Below are 21,827 nucleotides of genomic sequence, written 5' to 3' on the forward strand. Positions count from 1 at the left end.
TATATATAATGCAGAAATACTGTCAAATAGTCAGGAAAGAAAGTGTGGGCCATGCAGCTGGTGACCTCATCGTCGACATAACACGAACAGGGACAGACTTGTTCCTGTATGTACTGCTGAAGAGGCTAACCTGCTGGAAGTCTTGTGGGTATACTTCAAGGCTTTGTTCATTATGCATTCACTGCCACCTACGGGCAAGAATAACACAATACAGTGGACACCCCTCAATTTAGTCTTGGTCTTCTACATTGATTGAAAGGAATGCATTTTGCTGTAAGCATTAAGTCCTACTTAGGCCATCCATAATAGTACATATTGTCAGTGTGTGATTGAAAACTTTATTAACAGATTGCAGAATGGGTACAGTACAGTACAGTACAGCTCAATACATACAATTGTTAAGGGGATGCAGACCAGAGAAAGACTTTCGTCTTGTTTACATCAGGGTCCCCCATTTTCAATTAATCATAACATATATGACACACACGACATACAGATAGACAGTACTGTTACATCTATACATTTATGACATACCAGATTTGCAAATACAGTACTGTTTGTGATACAAAAAGAGTCCAGAAAAGAGAGTATATACATTTGACGTAGAAACTGTACATTGGAGGAGGTTGGGTAGGTGGGGTGGGGGGGACTGTACATTGGAGGTGGTTGGGTAGGAGGGGGACACTGTACAAGCAAAACTGTACATTGGAATATTGACAAAACCATATTCCATGTGTGTGTCTGTGTGCGAGTGTGGAGGTACCACAGAAAGAATCACAGAAGGCATATCGAAATAAATAACAAATGGAATATTTATTTATCCAAGAAGGATTCCAAAGCAACTTTCAAAATGTGTATTAATCAAAGTGGTGGAGTTAATGAGCATGCAACACAATGCACTCAGTTCCGAGTTAATCCTATGCAAAGGTCAGATTAACGGAATCGCTGTAGTGGCGTTTTGTTTGTTCAAATGGACGGTAGTAGTTATGAGTGCATAGGACACCTCAGGGCCGAGTTGTAAACAAAAGGCAAATGGATTTGATCAGTCAGAAAACGTTGATACAAACAATATAAAGATCCCTACAGGGCCTGATTTGAGTGTTACTATACAATAAATACGTTAACTAACCTCATATACACATTAGATACCCTAACAATATTAAGTATGCGTTACAAAAATATACAATCTTGTTCTTATTCCCTAGTCTCGAGAAGTACCGGTATGTCTGTTCCGATTCCATAAGTGATCATACAAGATCAATAATATTGATAATGATAATGTGTTGAGTTTGAACAGGCCTTGGCAAAATACGCTGCAGTTAGGTTGTATATAAAAAATAAAATCACGTCTACCTTTATAAATTCAACCACATCTGATGACAGAGCAGCCTCAAAGTGAGATTTCTCTTTGGTAGAAGCATCTCACGCTCTAGTGGAGATACCGCTGAAAGTGAGAGGACTGTATGAGTGGTTGATCATCAATAGTTTAAGATGATGATGATGATCATGAATACTGCAGTTTGGGCTTCAGTACCTTGCAAAAAAGGCACCTCGGCAGTGATAGTGGGAACTGTAGATATAATACCAATGCAATACCTTCCAGTCACCAGAGCCAGGTCACCCTCCTGTTGGTGCTGGGGGATCAAACCAGCAACCTTTCCGTTACTGGCCAGCCTCTCTCTACCTCCCAACTCTGGGAACCCATTATTAAAAACCTCTTGCTTCATATTCACGTTGAAAACCCATTCCTACAAATTCCACATCTACCACCAAGGCAGACCCTGGAAATGTAGTGTAATTCTGTTTCCAATGGTTGATACTTTGCAAGAAGTACTTTTTTGTAATGATATCGATGATGCAGGTGGCTGTGGCAGACCTCTGGGACAGCAAACATTGGAGCTTGATGCCCCTAAACCCCTGCTATGGGTGTGCATGTCAAAAAGTGACAAATATTCAACCAAAGTGATAACACCACTTTAAAAAGATCATATTAGGTTATGTTGGACCACTAATTCAATTATGTTCACAATTTCATGACAGATTTCAGGGCCAGAACCTTGAGCAATGTCACATGCTGCTGCTGCTACACTGTCTGATGAAGGGACCCATGCATGCCCTTTGACCTACTGCCCTCATCACATGGGAGAGCCTACACGCGACCGCCACCCCGTCCAGGGTCAGCCCACCTGGTGCGTCTGCCAGAGATGCAGGGAGATGCACCCCCAAACACCTGTATTTCTACATTACCACACTTGGGGACTCTACATTCTGGAGGAAGGGGTCCTCAGACTGGCCAGGAGGGTCTAGGAGGATCTGGAAGGATCTCAGGGCTGCGCATGACCTTCCGAACCCTGGGGAGAGCCACCGGCAGTTCCTCTACACATCCTACAGACAGTTTGTTTGTGTATGGAAGATCCCAGAGCATCACCCAGAACCCCAGGACCAGTACGTAGGCTTCATTCCTAGCAGTGCGTAGGCACTTTTACTGTATTACCGTTCGTGTTTTCTACTTGTTGTTTTTTCAGATTCGGTTTGTTTGAAGAATCAGAAACACTTGATAATTCCATAGAAGGCTGATGAGGATCAATGAGGACCCTGACATGCTAGAACTTAGGTCAGAAATTGAATTGATAGAATAGCCATTCCCATCTAATCAACATTCCTTTGTCGTTTTATTTCGTCTGACACACCATAAGATAGCCATAGAATGTTTGTTGGCGTCGCCATGGCAATCCCGTGTTGGTTTGGCGCACGAGACCCAGAAAGGTGATCCTTTATCCTGGCAAAGGCATCGTTTGGATGAACATTCCAAGAGGCAGGTGTGACACACATTCCATCCGTCTGCATCTCATGCGCCCGTCCACAACCAGAACTATTCATTACCAATGGCTCTGGTCCGCACATGAATCTATGTTAATTTCCATGATAACATCATAAGAATATTATGGCAGCAGATACCAAAAGGAGATTACCACGATACTATAGGAAGGGCCCATTCTATCCATTAAATAGACCTCTTAAGTGTTGTCGTCATTTTGGGGGAAAGGAAAATGGGATGCTCCGCTTAGTTTATGATAAATGAATTTCCTTTTTACTTTATTCATTTAGAATTTTATGAACTGTTATTTCTTTGTTTTTAAATCCACTTTTTCCTCCTTTTTCTGTTTTTCTCCCATCCCAATTTAGTAGTGCCAATTTCGGGGGGGGGGGACACACCCGTGTTGCAATTCTAAGCTAGTTTAGGCTTGCAATTTTACTTTATTGATAAATTAAGAATTCCCTGCCCTATCAGAGCGAGAAATTGATAGAAATCGATAAATCGAAGACCTCATTCAAGGTCTTTACCTTTATCCTGTGTGAACCACAGACGAAGCTAGTTATTTTACACATTAATTTTCCCATGGCTGTGGTAGATGAACCTTCCTCCCCTTATTTGGGCAGAAGAATGACGACACACATAAGGGGTCCATTTCTATGACTTCAATATGTAAGGCACGTGCACCCCCCCCCCCCCACCAGAGGTACAACCTCTCATTTCTGACTGACAATGGTGCGAGCTATCAGCTCCTTCATGATCTCATTGGTGCCGCCGTAGATGGGCTGTATCCTGGAGTCGACAAACGCCCTGGGAGGGAGAGGGAGAGAGAGAGAGCGAAGGAGAGAGAGAGAGCGATAAGAGGGAGGGAGGGAGAGAGAGACAGGGATTAGTTTTACTGTTTACTGGACCGGTAAAGTAACACCAAGTCAAAACCAGTTTACCATAATATTAACATCGTCATATTATAATGATCACATTAAGTCACCCAATCCCTTGAGCTTGTGTCCCTGGACGTGTGTCACCTACTTGGCGATGGGGAACTCCCACATGTAGCCCCAGCCTCCGTGCATCTGCAGGCACTCAGTGGCCACCTTGTTCTGGAGGTCCGACGCCCTGGGAACCACAGAGTCACGAGTGGATAAAGATGAGACAGACTGCCGATTAGGGCTGACTTCGACTAATTGATCGAAAGGAGCCGTAGTCGACGACTACAGTCTCAGTCGAATGCGAAAAGAAGAAAAAAATATTATATATATATATATATTCTAGGGCTGACCCCTATTAGTCTATTAGTCGAAAGGAGCCGTAGTCGACTGCCAACCTCTTAATCGAATAAAAGAAAATAATTTTTTTTATCATTCTTTCCAAAAGAAAAGAGGCCTAGAAGCGTGGCTAACGCTAATGACACGCATACCAGAGGCTAACTGCCTACGAAAACAGGCACAGAAAGAGGATTTCACCCATCTAATGAACACACTAGACTAGACATATCAAGATGTATCCATCAGTGGACCAATTGCATGCTTTTGCAGAGGACAAGAAGCCTTCAGTCGACTCCTTCAGACATTAAGCACCCCCACAGCCCAAAATGAATTAGGCTTAGGGAACAGCCGCACTGTTAGCCTAGCTTAGCGTCATTCACTGGAAGTAGGTGTGACAGTGTTTTTCAAAAAACAGGGCTTTTGAGGTGATGAAATCACTGCGCCCAGGCAGAGTATATTTCTGCTTAGAAAATTAAAATGTCCAATTATTTTTTATTATTTCTCCACGTGGTAAATACACAGGTCACAACATGTTAACAGGAAAGTTTTGGAGTTGTATTTGGCGACTGGGAACTAGGCTACACTGGCACACCTACTTCCAGTGAATGGCGCTAAGCTAGGCTAACAGTGCGGCTGTTCCCTAAGCCTAATGCATGCACAGAGAAGAAAAGGGTATGTATCTGCTTGTCTAACTCCAGGGTAGATGGCAAATAAGCTGAATTTCCCCAAAAAGTTGGCGTGTTCCTTTAAAAGGTAAGGGGTGGGTTTACACATGATATACCTGGCTTTTAGGGAATCCATTTTGATCATCAGCTCTGAAAACTGTTCATATGAAAAACAAAACAAAAAAACAGACCTGACTCTACGCTCCCTCGTCTGTAAAGCTGTGTGCTGATTGATTGAAAATGTATTGAAAACTTTATTAACAGATTGCAGAATGGGTACAATACAGTACGGCTCAATACAAACAACTGCTAAGAGGATGCAGACCAGAAAAATACTTTGGTCTTGTTTACACCAGGGTCATCCACATGCTCACCAGTACTTGGCCATGGACGCCGTGGAGGAGTCCAGGCGTTTCTCTGCGTGGAGCTGAAGGCAGCTGTCTACGAAGGCCCGGCCCACGCAGATGTTGGTCTTCAGCTCCGCCAGCTTGTGCTGCACCGTCTGTGAGAGACGAGACAAGAGTGGTGAGATGAGACGGTACGTGCATCGCCTCGCTAAACCGGGTAAGAGTGGGATTAAATCAGAGATGTTATGCGATCAGTGGCGACTTAAAATATATATATATACACACACACACACATCAGGGTTCCCACAGACATTGCAAAATGAAATTCAAGGACTTAAGTACTTTTCTAAGCACTATTTTCCATTTTAAAAAGGGCATTTAAAAAGGATACAATTCACTTTTAAAATGCAGTTTTAAAATCGGATCCAATATTTATGGCTTAAAACTAGGGATGTCCGATATTATCGGCCGATATTGGCATAAAAAAGTGATATCGGAAAATATCGGTATCGGTTTTCAATTTTCTTTATTTTTTTTTACATTTATTTAACCTTTATTTACCCAGGCAAGCAAGTAAGAACAAATTATTATTTTATTTATTGTCAAAGTATGCATAATGTTGTGTTAATTACACGACAAGAGATATGTAATGTTAATTACCTGAAATTATTCCGGTTTTTTGGGGGGGGAAACCCTGCATATATCGGTATCGGTTGATATCGGTATCGGAAATTAAGAGTTGGACAATATCTGTATAGGTAAAAAAGCCAATATCGAGCATCCCTACTTAAAACCAATTTCCAACAATTAGTTACACTTTAGAATTAAAAAAAATTATTTTAAGGACTTTTTAAGCACCTTGTTAAAACAAATGGGCTGTTTAAGGAATTCCAGGCCAAGGAATTTTAAGCACCTTGTTAACACTTTCTCTGCCAAGGACGCCTAAACTCATCATTCCCCGCCATGCTAATTCTGCCAATGACGCCGTAACAATTCATTGAGATCAATATTTCAAAAATCTGTGATCGCAATCATATTTCTCCCCCGGAGACTTGAGATCTACTGTTGATCCCCGCTCAACTCTCCAACGGTTCAAGAGCGGCATCTGGTGGCCGATCGGCGGATCGCCCAAACCGGAAACCGGAAACGGAAGCTGGTGCTCATTCCAATTCGGTCCGATCACTCGCTAATAGTCCCGGGACTCGAGCTAGACACAATGGATAGCAATCAGTTACCAATAACTCGATAAACAACATGATTTGGACGTATATACTATTATACAACCTGGAGATGGATCGCATATTTCAACATCCCATAATAGGAATATTTTTGCTCCACGCTCATCGCCCAACGCTACGAGGAAGCTACGGTGAGTTTCAGCGGTTTTTTTAACGTGTTCGATATAAACTGCTCTAATGATCATATCACCCACACTAGATGAATCATCTAACGTTGGCCACGGAATTATAAACGACCCCCCCCCCCCCCCCCCCATCCGGTCAACATCAGATGATAAGTAGTAACTTCTAGAAGCACGTCCATTTGAATTTTTTTATCTCGCGCAGATCGCTATCAAACTGTATTTGATCATCAATATAATGCATTTAGGGCTATAAATCATGTTCTGGAGAAAGCTGCAGAAAACGATAAAAACATATTTATACTTTAGACCGTATTTTAGTATGAATATGTGAATGAAAAAGTATAACGTTCCCATGTCCTGAACGATAGATAATTGACGTTGAATGGGCCATAGTAATGTCAATTTAGCAATACAATTTAAAAAGTTATAGCCCTGCAAAGAAGGGGAACTTCTCCATAGACAAATAGAGCTGGCAGAGAGGGGTATAATGATGTACATAAGCCTGGCGAAGAAAGTGTTAAAACAAATGGGCTGTTTTCAAGGAATTCCAGGCCTTGAATTTTTTTTGACAAAAATAAAGCACTTAAGCACTTCAAGGACCTTGTGCGAACCCTGATTTATATTATAATCTGGACAAACCGTATTAATAGCTCCATTATCAATACTCCCTGATTAAAGTTCCTACAGGGAACACTTTCACAACATTTGGGAAATTAGCTCATCGTCTTCTCCAGAGAGAGACAAGATGATAAGAGACCAGTTCTAATTTCCCAAAATGTTGGAGTGTTCCTTTATCCATGAACATTAGGTTCCCAGGAGCTAATAATTAACTAAAAGGGATAGTTCTATATTACAAAGACAAACCCAGTGAGGAAGACTCACTGAATTAACCAGCAACTAATATATTGACTAATGATGTGTCGGTCCTTGTCAACGCGTCAAGTGGGAAATGCGTGATCAAATGGGTGCATTAGAGGTGATGGCGTTCTGGTCGCCGATTACTGTAGGTCCTAAAGTCAGGATCAATCAGATGCGAGGCGGCAGATTCAGACATTAGATTATTCAACCTTACCTTCTTGAAATGCAGGCGGTTTGAGAGTTTTTTTTAGGAATCCCAGCGTATCAACATCACATCTCCGACGACGCTCCGTGTTCATTATAAGCAGGAGTATATTGACTCCACAAAAGGTGAAGGGTTGGGTGAAAGTCACGGCTTGTGAACTCGACTTTAAAAAACTCAAGAGAAATGTGTGACTTTACGAGTTGAGGAGGACCGACCGAACGCACGATAACGGCCGGTGTGCCACGCAGACCTGTAGGTGAGCCCTAACGGCTGGTGTGCCACGCAGACCTGTAGGTGAGCCCTAACGGCCGGTGTGCCACGCAGACCTGTAGGTGAGCCCTAACGGCTGGTGTGCCACGCAGACCTGTAGGTGAGCCCTAACGGCTGGTGTGCCACGCAGACCTGTAGGTGAGCCCTAACGGCCGGTGTGCCACGCAGACCTGTATGTGAGCCCTAACGGCTGGTGTGCCACGCAGACCTGTAGGTGAGCCCTAACGGCCGGGGTGCCACGCAGACCTGTAGGTGAGCGATGGTCTTGCCGAAAGCCTTCCTCTGCGTCACGTAACCCCTGGTCTCTTCAAACATGAACTCACAGCTGGCTATAGCCATGTCAGCAATCAGCAGGCGTTCCTGTGCAATTGGCAACAGATAAGATAAATGACATTAAAAGATGCACTATGTAGTTTTGAGAAACATTCATTGTTTACATTTACAGAGCCGGCTACTATCATTTAATTCTTAGACGTCTAGAGTCTCAAATTTTATCATAGATTCTAATAAATAATATTGAAGCCCTGTAAATCAAACATAATGCCAAACAGATGCGTATTTGAATAGTAAATATATGTGTAAATAAAACATCTGGCCCTGCAGTAAATGGTATCTTTTCAGGACCCGGCTTTCCCCTGAGCATACTTGTAATGTACATTTCCATATACCATAGCATTTTTCCACAACTCTTTGAGTTGAAAACATATCCCCCAAAACGACATACTGCACCTTTAAAATGTTGTTTTATTATTATTTTCTTTTACATTTATAGCCATATAAGTCATTCTGTAATTTCTCTGCGTCACTCCTACCTGAGGCAGCTCGTTCATCAGGTAGTAGAAGCCCTTGTTGGCCTGCCCCAGGAGGGCGGAGGCCGGGAGACGCACGTCTTCAAAGAACAGCTCTGCGGTGTCCTGGCGGGAAAGAGGAACGCAGTGACATCATAGTGTAGTGGGATAGTAAAGGGTTAACCTTCTGTAGTGTGGTAGTGAAGGGGTCAACCCTTTGCCGTGTGGCAGTGAAAGGGTTATTAACCTTCTGTATTGTCGCAGTGAAAGGGTTAACCATTTGGTAGCGCGGCAGTGAAAGGGTTAAACTACTGTATCTATGATTTACGTCGACTATTGGTTAAACCATCTTTCTCAAGACAAACGAGGTATGACACATTGGACAAATAAACATATAAAAGAGACACTGACCAACAGGTAGAGAATAATTCATATACATAATTATGAAATAAATTATTATGGTGGGCGGCTGGGTGGCACAGTGGACTAAGCGCTCGTCACCAACGCGAGAGACACTGGTATCGAATCCGGCTGTCTGCGTTGCCTCCGGCTTGGCCGGCCGTCATACTGGCTCAATTGGCAGAGTCAGCGGGAGGGAAGCCGGTGGGTGGTAATCTGGTCGTTGTAAACAGCGACTCCTACAGGTCGGTCAGGGCGCCTGCACAGCGAGGGAGGGAGATGGTGAGGGTAGTGTGACCTCCCACACGTTACACCTCACCAATGAGAGTCCGCGCTGGCAGGTGAAAAGATGCTGCGGTCGAGAAGCACAGAGTTAAAGGAACACACCAACATTTGGGGAAATTAGCTTACAGTCTTCTCCAGAGAGACAAGAAGATAGATACCAGTTTCCTCTCTGTGCGTTCAGTAGAAAGCTATCTGGCTGCATGTTAGCCTAGCTTAGCACAATGAATGTGCTGGTGCCAGTTAGCCTAGGCATTGTCCAACTAACACCTCTCCTGAAGGCTAACCGGCACTGTCTGCTTCCATTCATTGTGCTAAGCTAGGCTAACATGCAGCCAGATGGCTTTCTACTGAACGCAAAATGTTGCCGTGTTCCTGTAAGAGCTCAGCAGTACCTGTGCCTTCAGACCGATCTTCTCCAGCTTGCGTCCCTTCTGGAAGCCTTTCGTCCCATTCTCCACCAGGAAGAGACTGATGCCGTGGGCCGCCGTCTTCGCTTCACGGTTGGTCACCGTCACCACCACCACCATGTCACACATCCAACCGTTTGTGATGAACACCTGAGGGAGAAGGGGGAGAGAGAGAGAGAGAGAGAGATGTGTTCAGGTGTCGATTGACTGCAGAGTACAGAGGTTGATACCAAGTTATCGGTGTCGGGGGAATTATCCCCATTACTAAAATATTATTCCAAGAGCCACGTGAACTCCGGCAGGTTTGTAAAGAACAAAAGCAGTGTGCGCACTCAAGGGCTGCACGATTCTTGCTAAAATGTGAACACAATTCTTATTTTTCGTCATCATTTAAAAAAGTTAAGTAAAGTAAAAAAATATATTGAAAAGATAGTCATCATTTAGAAATGAGATCGCATAGGTCTATGAATCGAGATCGAAATTTTTCTCCGATTAATCGTGCAGCCCTAGCGCACTGGCACGCTAGTTGAGCTGGTTGGATTCTCCATCCACTGGTGGATTCTCTCTTTAAGAAGCGGTACTGGTGTCCTGACACCCTTTCTACTTCTTAACACACCTTGTTGCCATTGAGGATCCAGTCGCTGCCGTCCTTCTTGGCGTACGTCCTCACACCTTGGAGATCACTGCAAAAGAAGGAGAATACTTGGTAGATTTCAAAGGCCTTCACTGCCTAGTGTCTAGATCTAAAAAAGGGATATAACCTTGGGGGCCAGTAATTTTTTTTAATGAAAAACACCTTGCCCTGTTTATTTGCCTTTACAAATACCTTGGCTTCAAGGAGAGGAGCTACTGAGGCAGCGTTGCGTATATATTAGGAGTGTAAAGGTATGCGTATCCGTACCAAACCGAACAGCTTCAGTGTGTACCGTACCGAACGGCTGTGTAGTGTACCGAACGAATACAACGGTATGTTAACCACTAACGACCGCCCACCGGGGGCTGTTTTTTTCACAATCTAATATAATTATTATTATTATTTTGAATTTTTTACAAGTCGATTATTAATTTCAATATAGAATATTCGTTGACAGTCCTACAAGTACAATTAGTTACTGCACACTACATCACCCCTGAGTGGAACATGGAAAGCACCGATAACCCGTACCGAATCGTAACTTCAAAACCGAGGTACGTACCGAACCGTGGTTTTTGTGTACCGTTACACCCCTAGTATATATATATATATAGATGAATTATTTATTTGGTGTAGGAATAAAGAACAAAAGCAAGCAAGGTCAAGTGAGGCACATACTGGAGATTTTCCCGCTCTTCAACAGAGACAAGATCACCCCCCCCCCCCCGGGCCAAGGACCGCCACGGAGCTGCTCACCTGCCCGCCTCCCATCAGTTCAAAATGACCCACGTCCACCCCCACCCCCTCAGTTCAAAACGACCCTGCGTCTCTATGAGACAGCCACGGAGCGCCTCACCTGCCCGCCTCCCCTCAGTTCAAAATGACCCACGTCCACCCTCCCAGTTCAAAACGACCCTATGAGACAGCCACAGCGCGCCTCTCACCTGCCCCCCCCTGAGTTCAAAACGACCCTGCGTCTCTATGAGACAGCCACGGAGCTCGCCCCCACCCCCCTCAGTTCAAAACGACCCTGCGTCTCTATGAGACAGCCACAGCGCGCCTCTCACCTGCCCGCCCCCGGCTCCGTCATGGCGATGGCCCCGATGCACTTGCCGGCGGTCATGTCGGGGATGAAGCGCTCGATCTGTTCCTTGGAGCCGTAGTTGCCGATGTAGGGCATGACGATCTCAGAGTGCAGGGCGAAGCCGGGTCCTGAGCAGTTAGAGTACATCCTGAAGACACAAGAGGGCACTGTTGAGCTGCTGTACGCTGGAAATGCATCCCCCCCACAAATTAGATCACCCATCAGTTAACGGAGGGTAACTCCAGACTCTACCCTAAACTCTCTGTCTCCAACCACCGCCGCCGCCGGGAGTCGAAAGAATCTCAACTCCCAGGGGTCAAAGTGGGCACATACAGTATTGGCCATTTTGGTCACAAATCTACAATTGACTTGACCGTTTATGTGTTCAGATTGGGCTGCTACTTGTTCTTGCGACATCCAGCCTCACTGGGAACAATTACTTACGCCGGCGTCAGCCGTGTTTGAATTGAAGAGCCACCAGCCAGGAGTCAACCTCGACTCTTTTGAAAGATTTTTTTTTTTGCAGCATTTTTCAGATTTATTGCAGATAGGACAGTCAGAGGAAATCGGGAGAAGAGATGCAACACAAGTCCTGGGCCGGATTCGAACACAGGGACGATTGCGATTACGCTGCGAGCACAGCTACGTGGTGCGTCACCGCGGTGCCCCCAACCTCGACTCTTAAAACTACACAGCTGTTCCCAATTCAGTGATGTGAGATCAGCGATGAGGCGATGGGAACGCGCTCTATGAGGAGTGGATGTAAACGGGGCCGTTGTGCAGGAGAACAGGCACCATGGAGAGAACGGGGAGGTTGCGTAACACACGCCTATTTTTTTTATCTCCTTTTATTTGTATCCGTCCTCTCATGACAAGGCAGAAGCATTATTGTCCTCAACAGAACATCTGACAAAATGACCACAAGTACAGGCTGTTTACTGTATACACCAGCCCTTGCACTTTCCCTAATAGGCACTTTATTTATATGTACAGTATGCAGATGATACTAGTTTTAGTTTATTTATTAAGCAATTTTTTTTTAGACAGACACTATAGCGAAAACGAAAACATGGAAGATTGACACGAGTCAATAAGAACAATTTTATTTTTATTTTTTTAAGTACAAGAAGGCAAAGGAGAGGAGAATAACATATGAACAGTATATAATGAAGAAAAAGAACAAGCAGCCATACAGTAGATGTAATACTGCCTAAGTTACATTTAAATTAAGACCTTTTTAATACCACTTAAAGAGTGAAATTTAATACCAATTTCATGACCATACTAGCAAAAAAAAGAAAAACATAGCGACACTGAACTGGCAGCTACACTAGTTATTTCATCTTCCAACAGCCAGGCTGGCTGCCCCTGTGCAAAATTTTATTCAAGACTTTTTAATACCTTTTAAGGCCTTACATTGAGAACATCTCAAATCAACATCTCCACACATCTACAGAGACAGAACACTAAATAAGTATGGAACACATCTACAGAGACAGAACACTAAATAAGTATGGAACACATCTACAGAGACAGAACACTAAATAAGTATGGAACACATCTACAGAGACAGAACACTAAATAAGTATGGAACACATCTACAGAGACATCGACCTATTCCTTCCTGGTTACCTAGGATGTCCAGCTGGCCCATCATAACTAGGGATGGGTACCGAATTCGGTACTTTTGAGGTACCGAACCGAAACACGTCGGTACTACCGACTGAGTATCGAATCAAGTGAGATACCCAAAAAAAAAAAAAAAAAAAAAAAAATTACTTTTTTCTTTTCATGTCAACGTTCACACGCACAATATATGCTTACCTAGGATTTGACTTGATTCAACAACAAAGCAGTCGGAGCAATGGCAAGCCGAAAACTGTCGAAATTGTAGTTATTTGAAGTTTGGATTATTTTTTTTCACGACTGAGGTAGGTAAATTAAATTTCTTGAGACTAAAGTACCGAAATTCACAGGTACCGGTTCAAATGTGAAAGGTACCCATCCCTAATCATAACTACTGCTCTTATTGATTTTTTGTTTCGTTGTTTCTCTCTTTGCACCCAATTGGTTGCAGGGTGACCGTGTGAGGTATATGTATGAATTTGTCTATTGGTGAATTTTTTTTGTGACCTTGTGATGTGCCTGGTGCTGCAAACCAATTTCCACATGGGGACAAATAAAGTTTCTATAAATTATTTGTTTGACCTTGCAATTAAAAATCGCAGTCATTGCAGCTATGTCCCAACAGTTAGCTTTGTTAAGACAGTTAGCTAACAAGCTAATGTTCTTAGCGACTCGGCTCAGATGCAGCTCAGCTGACAAGAGACACAGGAGTTGGAGGGAGAGTGAGGGAGAGCGAGAGAGACTCACTTGTCGCTAAACCTTCAACCGATTTTGCTCATAGCTGCCTATTTTGGCTGCGTTACAAATGGCGAGCTTTGTGTCTTCTTCACTCACGGTGAAGAACTTCCACGGTGACGACATGTTGTGTGTGTTTAGCGGTGAAGCCACTGCCTGCGCCGCTGGGGGCGCGACGTGAACCATCGCCGACCGCTCGACCGGATTCCGGTCACTGGCACAATGGATCAGTGCATCTCTAGCCGACAGGGATTTGAAGCATTAGGCTGATAAGAGTATTTAACCTCGTTATACCTTCTCCCTTAGCCACCATTCAAATTGGAGCCAGGGGAAATGATCCGATACTTGGCCTGGTCTGAGAAACAATAGCGGGGTAATACAATTCCCCATCAGTGATAATTGATGAGTCGATTTGACTGAAATTGACTGAGATTGTTTATTGACAATATGTACAGCGTCATCAGGATGAACACAATCAAGCCCAAGAGCTTATTCCCACTGCAAGTCATTTAGAGTGTAGGTACATGGACATTAAAGGTGTTCTAGAATCTAGATAACATTCAGTCACTAGATGTTGCACTAGAGCACCAGCATGTCATTTATCCAATCAGGTGCATTCCACGTGAGGAAATGGGAACATTCATTTTGGACCCCCAACATTTCTCATTTAATTAATGAATTTCATTCCACACATTTCTACAATCTCTGAGTGTATTATTATTTTGATACTTTTTTTAATGATTATTCTACATACAAATGTAATCTATAGCACCTTTAAACAAAACAAAAAAAAAAGACATTGAGAAAACAACTCACTGCTCCTCCCAGACCACAGCAGCAGATAGCAGGTCCCCTCCGATGCCACCGTGCTCCTCTGGCGTCAGCACTCCCAGCAGGCCCTGCTCCCCGGCCTTCTCCCACAACTCCCTGCTCACCTGGCCCGCCTTCTCCCACCTGAGACCACACAAGAAGGTTGAGAAAAGAGACACACAAAAAAGAAACTCACCTAATCCAGAGCAGGGTTCTGGGATTCAATTTCACCTTCAATTCAAAAGAAGTGGAGGAATTCAAATATTTAAAAATAAATAATAACTTGGCGTGAAAAGGTTGTACTATCCACTCAATTGACAAGTAAATGAGAATATATGTTCCATCACCCGCAGCGATTTCCGTTTATATTTTTTTAATCGATTGATATGAGTGAATTTAATTTTTTTACTGCCACCCCAACAGGGTATTTGAGGTAGCAGGGTTGGTTGTAGTCAAATAACTTTTATGAAATAAAATAAGTGTCAATGATAACGACAGATTATCAGTTGGTATGGCTACAATAACCACACCCGAGTTTTAATACATTTCACAGTTATCTGACAGAGTGAATCTGTCCTCTTGAAATATCCCTCAAGCTTTCTCTTAAACATGTGCTATAGATAACATTCAGCCACTAGATGTCACACTAGATACAGGCATGTAATTTATACGGTTATCGATTCAATTTCCCACTCCTCCCGGGCAGCGTGTTGAAGTGTCCTTGAGCAAGACACTTAAACCCCTCATTTCTCCAGATGAGCAGGTTGGCACCTTGCATGGTTGCCTCCGCCATCGGTGTGTGAATGTGCAAGTGAATGGGTAAAACGTGAGGAACAAATTGTAAAGCGCTTTGGATAAAAGCGCTATATAAATGCACCATTTATTTATTTATCCAATCAGGTGCATTCCATGGGGGAAATGGGAAATAGGGATACATGTCACGCATGTACATGTAAACAACAACATTCATTTTGGACCCACTAAAAAATGTAAGATGATAAATGTATTAATTAATCAATATATATATTATGCATATATTTTTTTAATGATTAATCTACATGCAAATGTTATCTATAGCACATTTCAAGTGAAAAATCCACCCTAAAATATAATTCATGTTATTTCTATAATACTGTACAGCTCCGTTTCAATTTGTGAGTCTCTCTCTCTCCATTGACAAACACAAAAGAGACAAGACTCTCGATCCAAATCCTGGAGCTGCTCCATAGACACCTAGTAGGGCTGTCTTAAATACTTCGAAGCTTCGTTCGATGGGCATGGGATTCGAATATGAAAATAAAATTCGATTATAAAAAAAATAATAATAATAATGTTTCTTTTATTTTTTTTGGTGCAAAATCAACTCTGCCTCTCTTTGTTAACTACAACAAGCAATGCTGTTTGTTATTTAAGATGAGGTCGGACTCGGCACTGACAGATTTGTGTTCATTATTTAAGCATTACATCACACGCAGGAGTGGTTTGTGACCAATAAACCATGCCTAGGGGTGGTTGTTAGGCCCGAGGCGCAGCCGAGGGTCGTTAGACCCCCCTAGGCATGGTTTATTGGTCACAAATCACGACTGCACGTGGTGTAAAGCTTTTATACAACTGCCAGATTCATCCAACCTTATTTCTATACAATAAACACACATTAATCGAAGATTTATTGAAAAAACCATCCGCCAGAAAAAGTAGTTCCCACAACTCCATGTGGAAGCAGCTTGAAGTGCATCCAACCAAACTAACACATCCAACTGTGTATTATTGGAATGATTGAGAGAAGTTGCCTCATGTGGAAGCAGCTTGAAGTGCATCCAACCAACTAACACATCCAACTGTGTATTATTGGAATGATTGATTGAAAATTGTATTACCAGATGCAGAATGGGTACAATACAATACGGCTCAATACACACAATTGTTTTCTTCGCCCTATTTTTTTATTTATTTCTTTTAGCCTAAACTTAACCAGTTGGAAACCAGGGGTACAGTAATAAAATTAGCAATCAACCAATCAATCAATTCAATAGACCATGCTCACTTAAAACAGCGCTGCTTCTCTCTCAGTCTGACTCCCCCGCTGTTGCAGACAGGAGTGTGTGTGTGTGTGTGTGCGTGTGTGTGTGTGTGTGTGTGTGTGTGTGTCACAGTGTGTGTGTGCGTGTGTGTGTGTATGTGTGTGTGTGTGTGTGTGTGTGTGTATGTGTGTGTGTGTGTTTGTGGGTACGCCAGCGTCGGACAGTGTGAGAGAGAACGCTGCATTCAGTAGAAAGTAGGAAGGAAGAAATTTAAATCAATCAATTAATCTATCAATCAATCCGCGATTTTTCTTTTGTTCTAGATTGAGTCAAGACCCATCAATTACATCATCCAACATTGTTTAAAATACTAACACATTCCCCTTGACAGAATCGCTTCATATTTAGTCGTTATGGTGCTTTCAACATAACCATTTGTTGTCCGCGATCCTGTTTTCTCCCGGAGTGAGCCGGGGAGGGTTATGTGATTTGGTTGTGGGCGGGTCCTGAGCCCAGGACCGTGGATTGTTGCCAATAAAGACGTGTGAATGGCCAATCAGAATCGAGAAATTTGCATGCCGTTGTATAAGCTGCTTTTATAAAGCCTCAAATGACAGGCTTACAATATTTCATGAAAGCAAAGTGTTTTGTTTGTCTAAGATTTAAGAAGGTTTAAACTTTACAGCACTGACAAAGTTGAACAAAGTGCTGTACAAGTCCCACAACATAAAAATTTAATTTTTTCAATAAAAAAAAAAAATTATATATATATATATTTTTTTATCTCAAAGCTTTGAATTAAAATCGAATCTATTCTCTGCCCCAAAGCTTCGAATTCCAAAAAAAGTATCGAAGGTCAGTCCTAATAGACAGTGGGGAAAAAAAGCAACTCCCATGGTGATTTTACTGGGATTATGGATTATGATTATAGACGACATACTCTTTGTGGTGGGGCACCACCTCTTCTTGGAAGAAGCGCCGGACGCTCTGCCTGAAGAGGTCGTGGTCCTCGGTGAAGATCCGCCGCGTGCCGATGTCCATCAAGGTCTTGGCGCTGGACGTCTCTGGACGCGTGGAGTGGCCTTGCTCCCCATCTTGCTGGGCCTGGCTGTGCTGGAGTCTGTGTAATGGAGGAGGTACACGCTTTCAACATCAAACTCCCCATTAAAAAAAGGTGCACTGTGCAGTTGCAGGGAGCGGGATTTGCAGAATCTACAATTAATTTACAAAACATATTTAGTGTATACGTGTAATTCTTACATCTATTCTATCTTACGTCATAAATTAAAACAAAGTCATTTTGAGATACTGTGAACCAAACATACCTGCCTGCCTGTGTGGTATTACCCTTCAGGCCGCTTCTAGCTTCCTGGCGGCAAGCAAATCTCATTTGTTTCTCAAATCATATCTTTAACTGTTAGAACTGTTTATTTACAAGTTATTGGTGTGTCCACTAGGCATCACCAACCTACCTGCATGGGTTGCTGTGGGGGACCCTGATGTAAACAAGACAAAAGTCTTTCTCTGAAACTTGGTCTGCATCCCCTTAACAATTGTATGTATTGAGCTGTACTGTACCCATTCTGCAATCGGTTAATAAACTTTTCAAATCAATCAATAACGACGTTAGCTACCGTTAAAGCAGTGCTTCTCAAACTTTTTCTGTCAGGCCCCCTTTTGGCGGACCAAAATATTTTGCCCCCCCCCCCCCCCCCCCCCCTCGCCCCAACAAAATAGTCATGAAATGTGCCATGTTTAAATGTATTGAAATAACACCAATATCGTGACCTTTCAAATTGGCCCTATATTTTGTTTTCAGAGCTGTCATGGATGAAAAGCCAGCATGTGGTGCTGAGAGTTCTTCCAAGAGTTTGGATGGAGATGTGTCAGGAAGCTTTGTCTCAATGTTGTCTATAAAGTTTTTTTTTTATCCAGAGTAACTTGGTGATCCTTTTCTGTTTTATTAAATAATGATTTTCAGATTTTGAGAAATGGTATTTTCATGGAGAACAGTGCAGCTGCAACAGATAGCACTTTAGTGATACTTTTCTGTAATCCAATTTTTTTTTTTTTTTTATCAATCTCAAGGCCCCCCCTGTCATGCCTCTGCGCCCCCCACTTTGAGAAACACTGAGTTAAAGACAGTAGACACCCATATAAGGATAGCCAAGGAAACCATAAAAGAAAGGAAGAGTCATCACGTCACTGTGTATCGGTGCCAAGTGTGTAAAAGTTCAGTTCGGCCGACACTTCCTTCTTTTATAGTTTCCTTGACGATACGATAGCCCACTGTTAAATCAATGCTAAACGCTTTATGCGAATATAGAAGAAATAAAAAGTAAACGGCCTATAACCCGTTCACACCGTAATGATATTCCCGTCACTGTTATGACTATGAGGGAAACACATGACATGAACCTAGTCAGAGGCAATACACTGCTAAGTGTTAAGTGTGTCAAAGGTTGCAGTGACACACATTTTGAGGGCATACATTATTACATACGCGCACTTTGATTATTTTCACAAGTATACTATTATACCCTTGGTGGCCTTGGTCCCAAACAATCAAAACACACAGAATGCGACATAATTATTATAACAAGACAATTATGATTGTCTTTATTAATACGCCTTATTGGTATTCCCACAACATCCTGGTCAGAAAGAAAACAATTATTATTACACTTCCGTGCACGCACCTTGAAACTGCTGCGGAGAGCACCTGCCCGCTGCGAGATACATTTCTCAGCTCAGATAAACAGGCTTTGACAGTTTTCTGAACAAACATCTTTATCGGCGACGTCTATACTGTTTACTGTACTGTAGGCTACTCACTGCTGCAAAACAAACCAAAGCGCAATCCTCTTCTTCTGTGGATGACTTCTCCCGGGTTTGCTGCCACCTATAGGCAATCATAGGCAGTATGAGTACAGCTGCAATTAATCCCCCAAATTAAGAGAATGTTAAAAGGCTATAATATATCAAGCCAGAGCAGACAATATTGCTTGATTCCTGCTGAGACAAGATGCAACAGCAGAATTCATTACTGGTGTTGCACACAAGATTAGATTCCTCTGAAAAGCGCAACAACACATAGTTTCCATTGCCAATGAATGAGATAGAGAGAGTAAGATAGACAGAGAAAGCAGGGGTGGGGGCATAGGTCATCAATACCATCTGTGTTTTTTGATGACTGTAGCTGGTGGCCTCCTGATGACATCTGACAGGTGTATTGTTCACAGATTTTATAATAGGTAAAAATAATGCCTCCTTGAAGGAGGTAGAACTGATTTTACAACAGGTTAAAACATAGCCTCCTTGGTGGAACTGATTTGTATAACAGGTTACTTGATGTATAGGTATTTACGGAAATGTCTATTTGGTGTTAACTACATTCCCTTGTGCTGCTGCATGTAATACAATTTATAGGGGGATCATTAAAGGTATATATTATCTTATACACTGTAACTATTTACACCTGCGTGTGTCACAGCCAGTACATGAGAACCCAGGCGCAGAACAGAGGGTACGTTTAGTTTTTTTCCCCGATTGCTTAAGCACGATTTTGAAAACAGGGCCCGCTTTTTCAAAACACTACACACAATTAGCAGAACACCTCAGATCCTTTGCTAAATTAAACAAAAAATATAGACAAATTTATATAAAAGAAAATACATATTTTGTCACCATTATGAAAATTCCATGACTTAATTCCGTTTGAACCAGTTAACACACTGCTGTGCTTAACCTAAAACACTTTTAGCAATTCTACTTCTCAGTGATTAGAATAGCAATTCTACTTCTGTGTTAGAATACTGTAAGTGAAGTACCGATAATGTGTGAATATACTATAAATTCACCAAACACTACACAAGACTGCAGACTGATGAACATTTTATTAAATTATCTCCATATAACCAAATCAGTCAACATGGAGAATCACAACAAAAACAAAACATGTCCATTTGTCATGCTACTACACAGTAGTGTGTCCATAACACTGTAAGCTCAAACAAACATACAATACTGTATCCAGTACAGGTTACAATTACAGTAAAATAATCAAATAAAATACAGTACAGAAAATACTAGACATTATCTTTCGCCTAGTTGGATCTGGCCAGATAATTTCATAAACATCACAGACGATATCCTCATTGGCAAGACAACGTGGGAAGAATGGCTGTTTTTACGCTTCTCGTCGGAGAATAACGTTGAAAATGGATTGGACGGTTCCCTTCTCTCAGTCTCTCTTCTCTACTGACTGAAATAATGCCCTGTTTCTATCCTAACCTCCATCTCGAAAGTCATGGAACATTTTTTATACGAACAGGTCGAAAAATACCTTGCGGAAAAAAATCGAATCTACGAATTCCAATCTGGCTTCAGAACATCTCAATCCACTGACACATGCCTTCTCTATTTAAACGACCACATCAAACAAGAGGTGGACGTGGGCAAATACTGCGGCATGGTCATGCTGGACCTACAAAAGGCCTTCGACACTGTCAATCACACCATTCTGATTGACAAGCTAAAAGCAATTGGTTTTGATAGTCTATCAGTGAGCTGGATGCAATCCTACCTGGAGGGGAGAGAACAGATGGTGGAGGTAAACGGTACCCTATCCCCCCCCTCACAGTGAGCTGTGGTGTTCCACAAGGAAGCATACTAGGTCCGATACTGTTCCTAATTTATGCAAATGACATGTCGTCAGCTTGTGACTGCAACTTGTTCCTGTTTGCGGACGACTCAGCCCTGCTGGTCTCTGACAAGAACAAGTTACAGGTTGAAAAAACCCTCAGCTCAGAACTAGGCAAAATCTGCATATGGCTCGCTGATAACAAACTATCATTACACATGGGCAAAACAGAGTCCATTCTCTTCGGTTCAAATAACAAACTCAGCAAGACCGACGGCTTCTCAGTTACAGTGGGTGACAATATTGTCACAAGGAAAGAAGATATTACCTACCTGGGTTCCATCCTAGAGGCAAATCTTTCCTGTGACAAAATGGCATCCAATGTAATAAAAAAAAGTCAACCAACGAACACGATTCTTGTACCGGATCTCCTCACTGGTAAACAAGAATACCCTGAAGACTCTGGCAGGAGCACTCATTCAAGGGTACTACGACTATGCTTGCACCTCATGGTACCAAAGCACCTCAAAGGCGCTAAAAACAAAATTACAAACATCTCAAAACAAACTGGTCAGACTACTGCTTGACCTTACTCCTAGAACCCACCT

General features: G+C 42.5%; 1 protein-coding gene across 1 annotated transcript; it reads right to left on the reverse strand.

Moving 5' to 3' along the window:
* Positions 1-790: 790 nt before the first annotated feature.
* Positions 791-19,430, reverse strand: acadl (acyl-CoA dehydrogenase long chain). The gene is made up of 11 exons (XM_084324713.1): positions 19,277-19,430; positions 17,518-17,697; positions 14,563-14,700; positions 11,369-11,533; positions 10,284-10,350; positions 9,653-9,817; positions 8,601-8,702; positions 8,035-8,148; positions 5,120-5,247; positions 3,845-3,931; positions 791-3,625 (listed from the first exon to the last, which is right to left on the reverse strand). Exons 1-11 carry the CDS (start codon positions 19,363-19,365, stop codon positions 3,532-3,534), a joined length of 1,329 nt encoding a protein of 442 aa, XP_084180839.1. The 5' UTR covers positions 19,366-19,430; the 3' UTR covers positions 791-3,531.
* Positions 19,431-21,827: the final 2,397 nt, after the last annotated feature.

Source organism: Notolepis coatsorum, assembly GCF_963971535.1.
Source record: "Notolepis coatsorum genome assembly, chromosome: 1".
NCBI lineage: Eukaryota > Metazoa > Chordata > Actinopteri > Aulopiformes > Paralepididae > Notolepis > Notolepis coatsorum.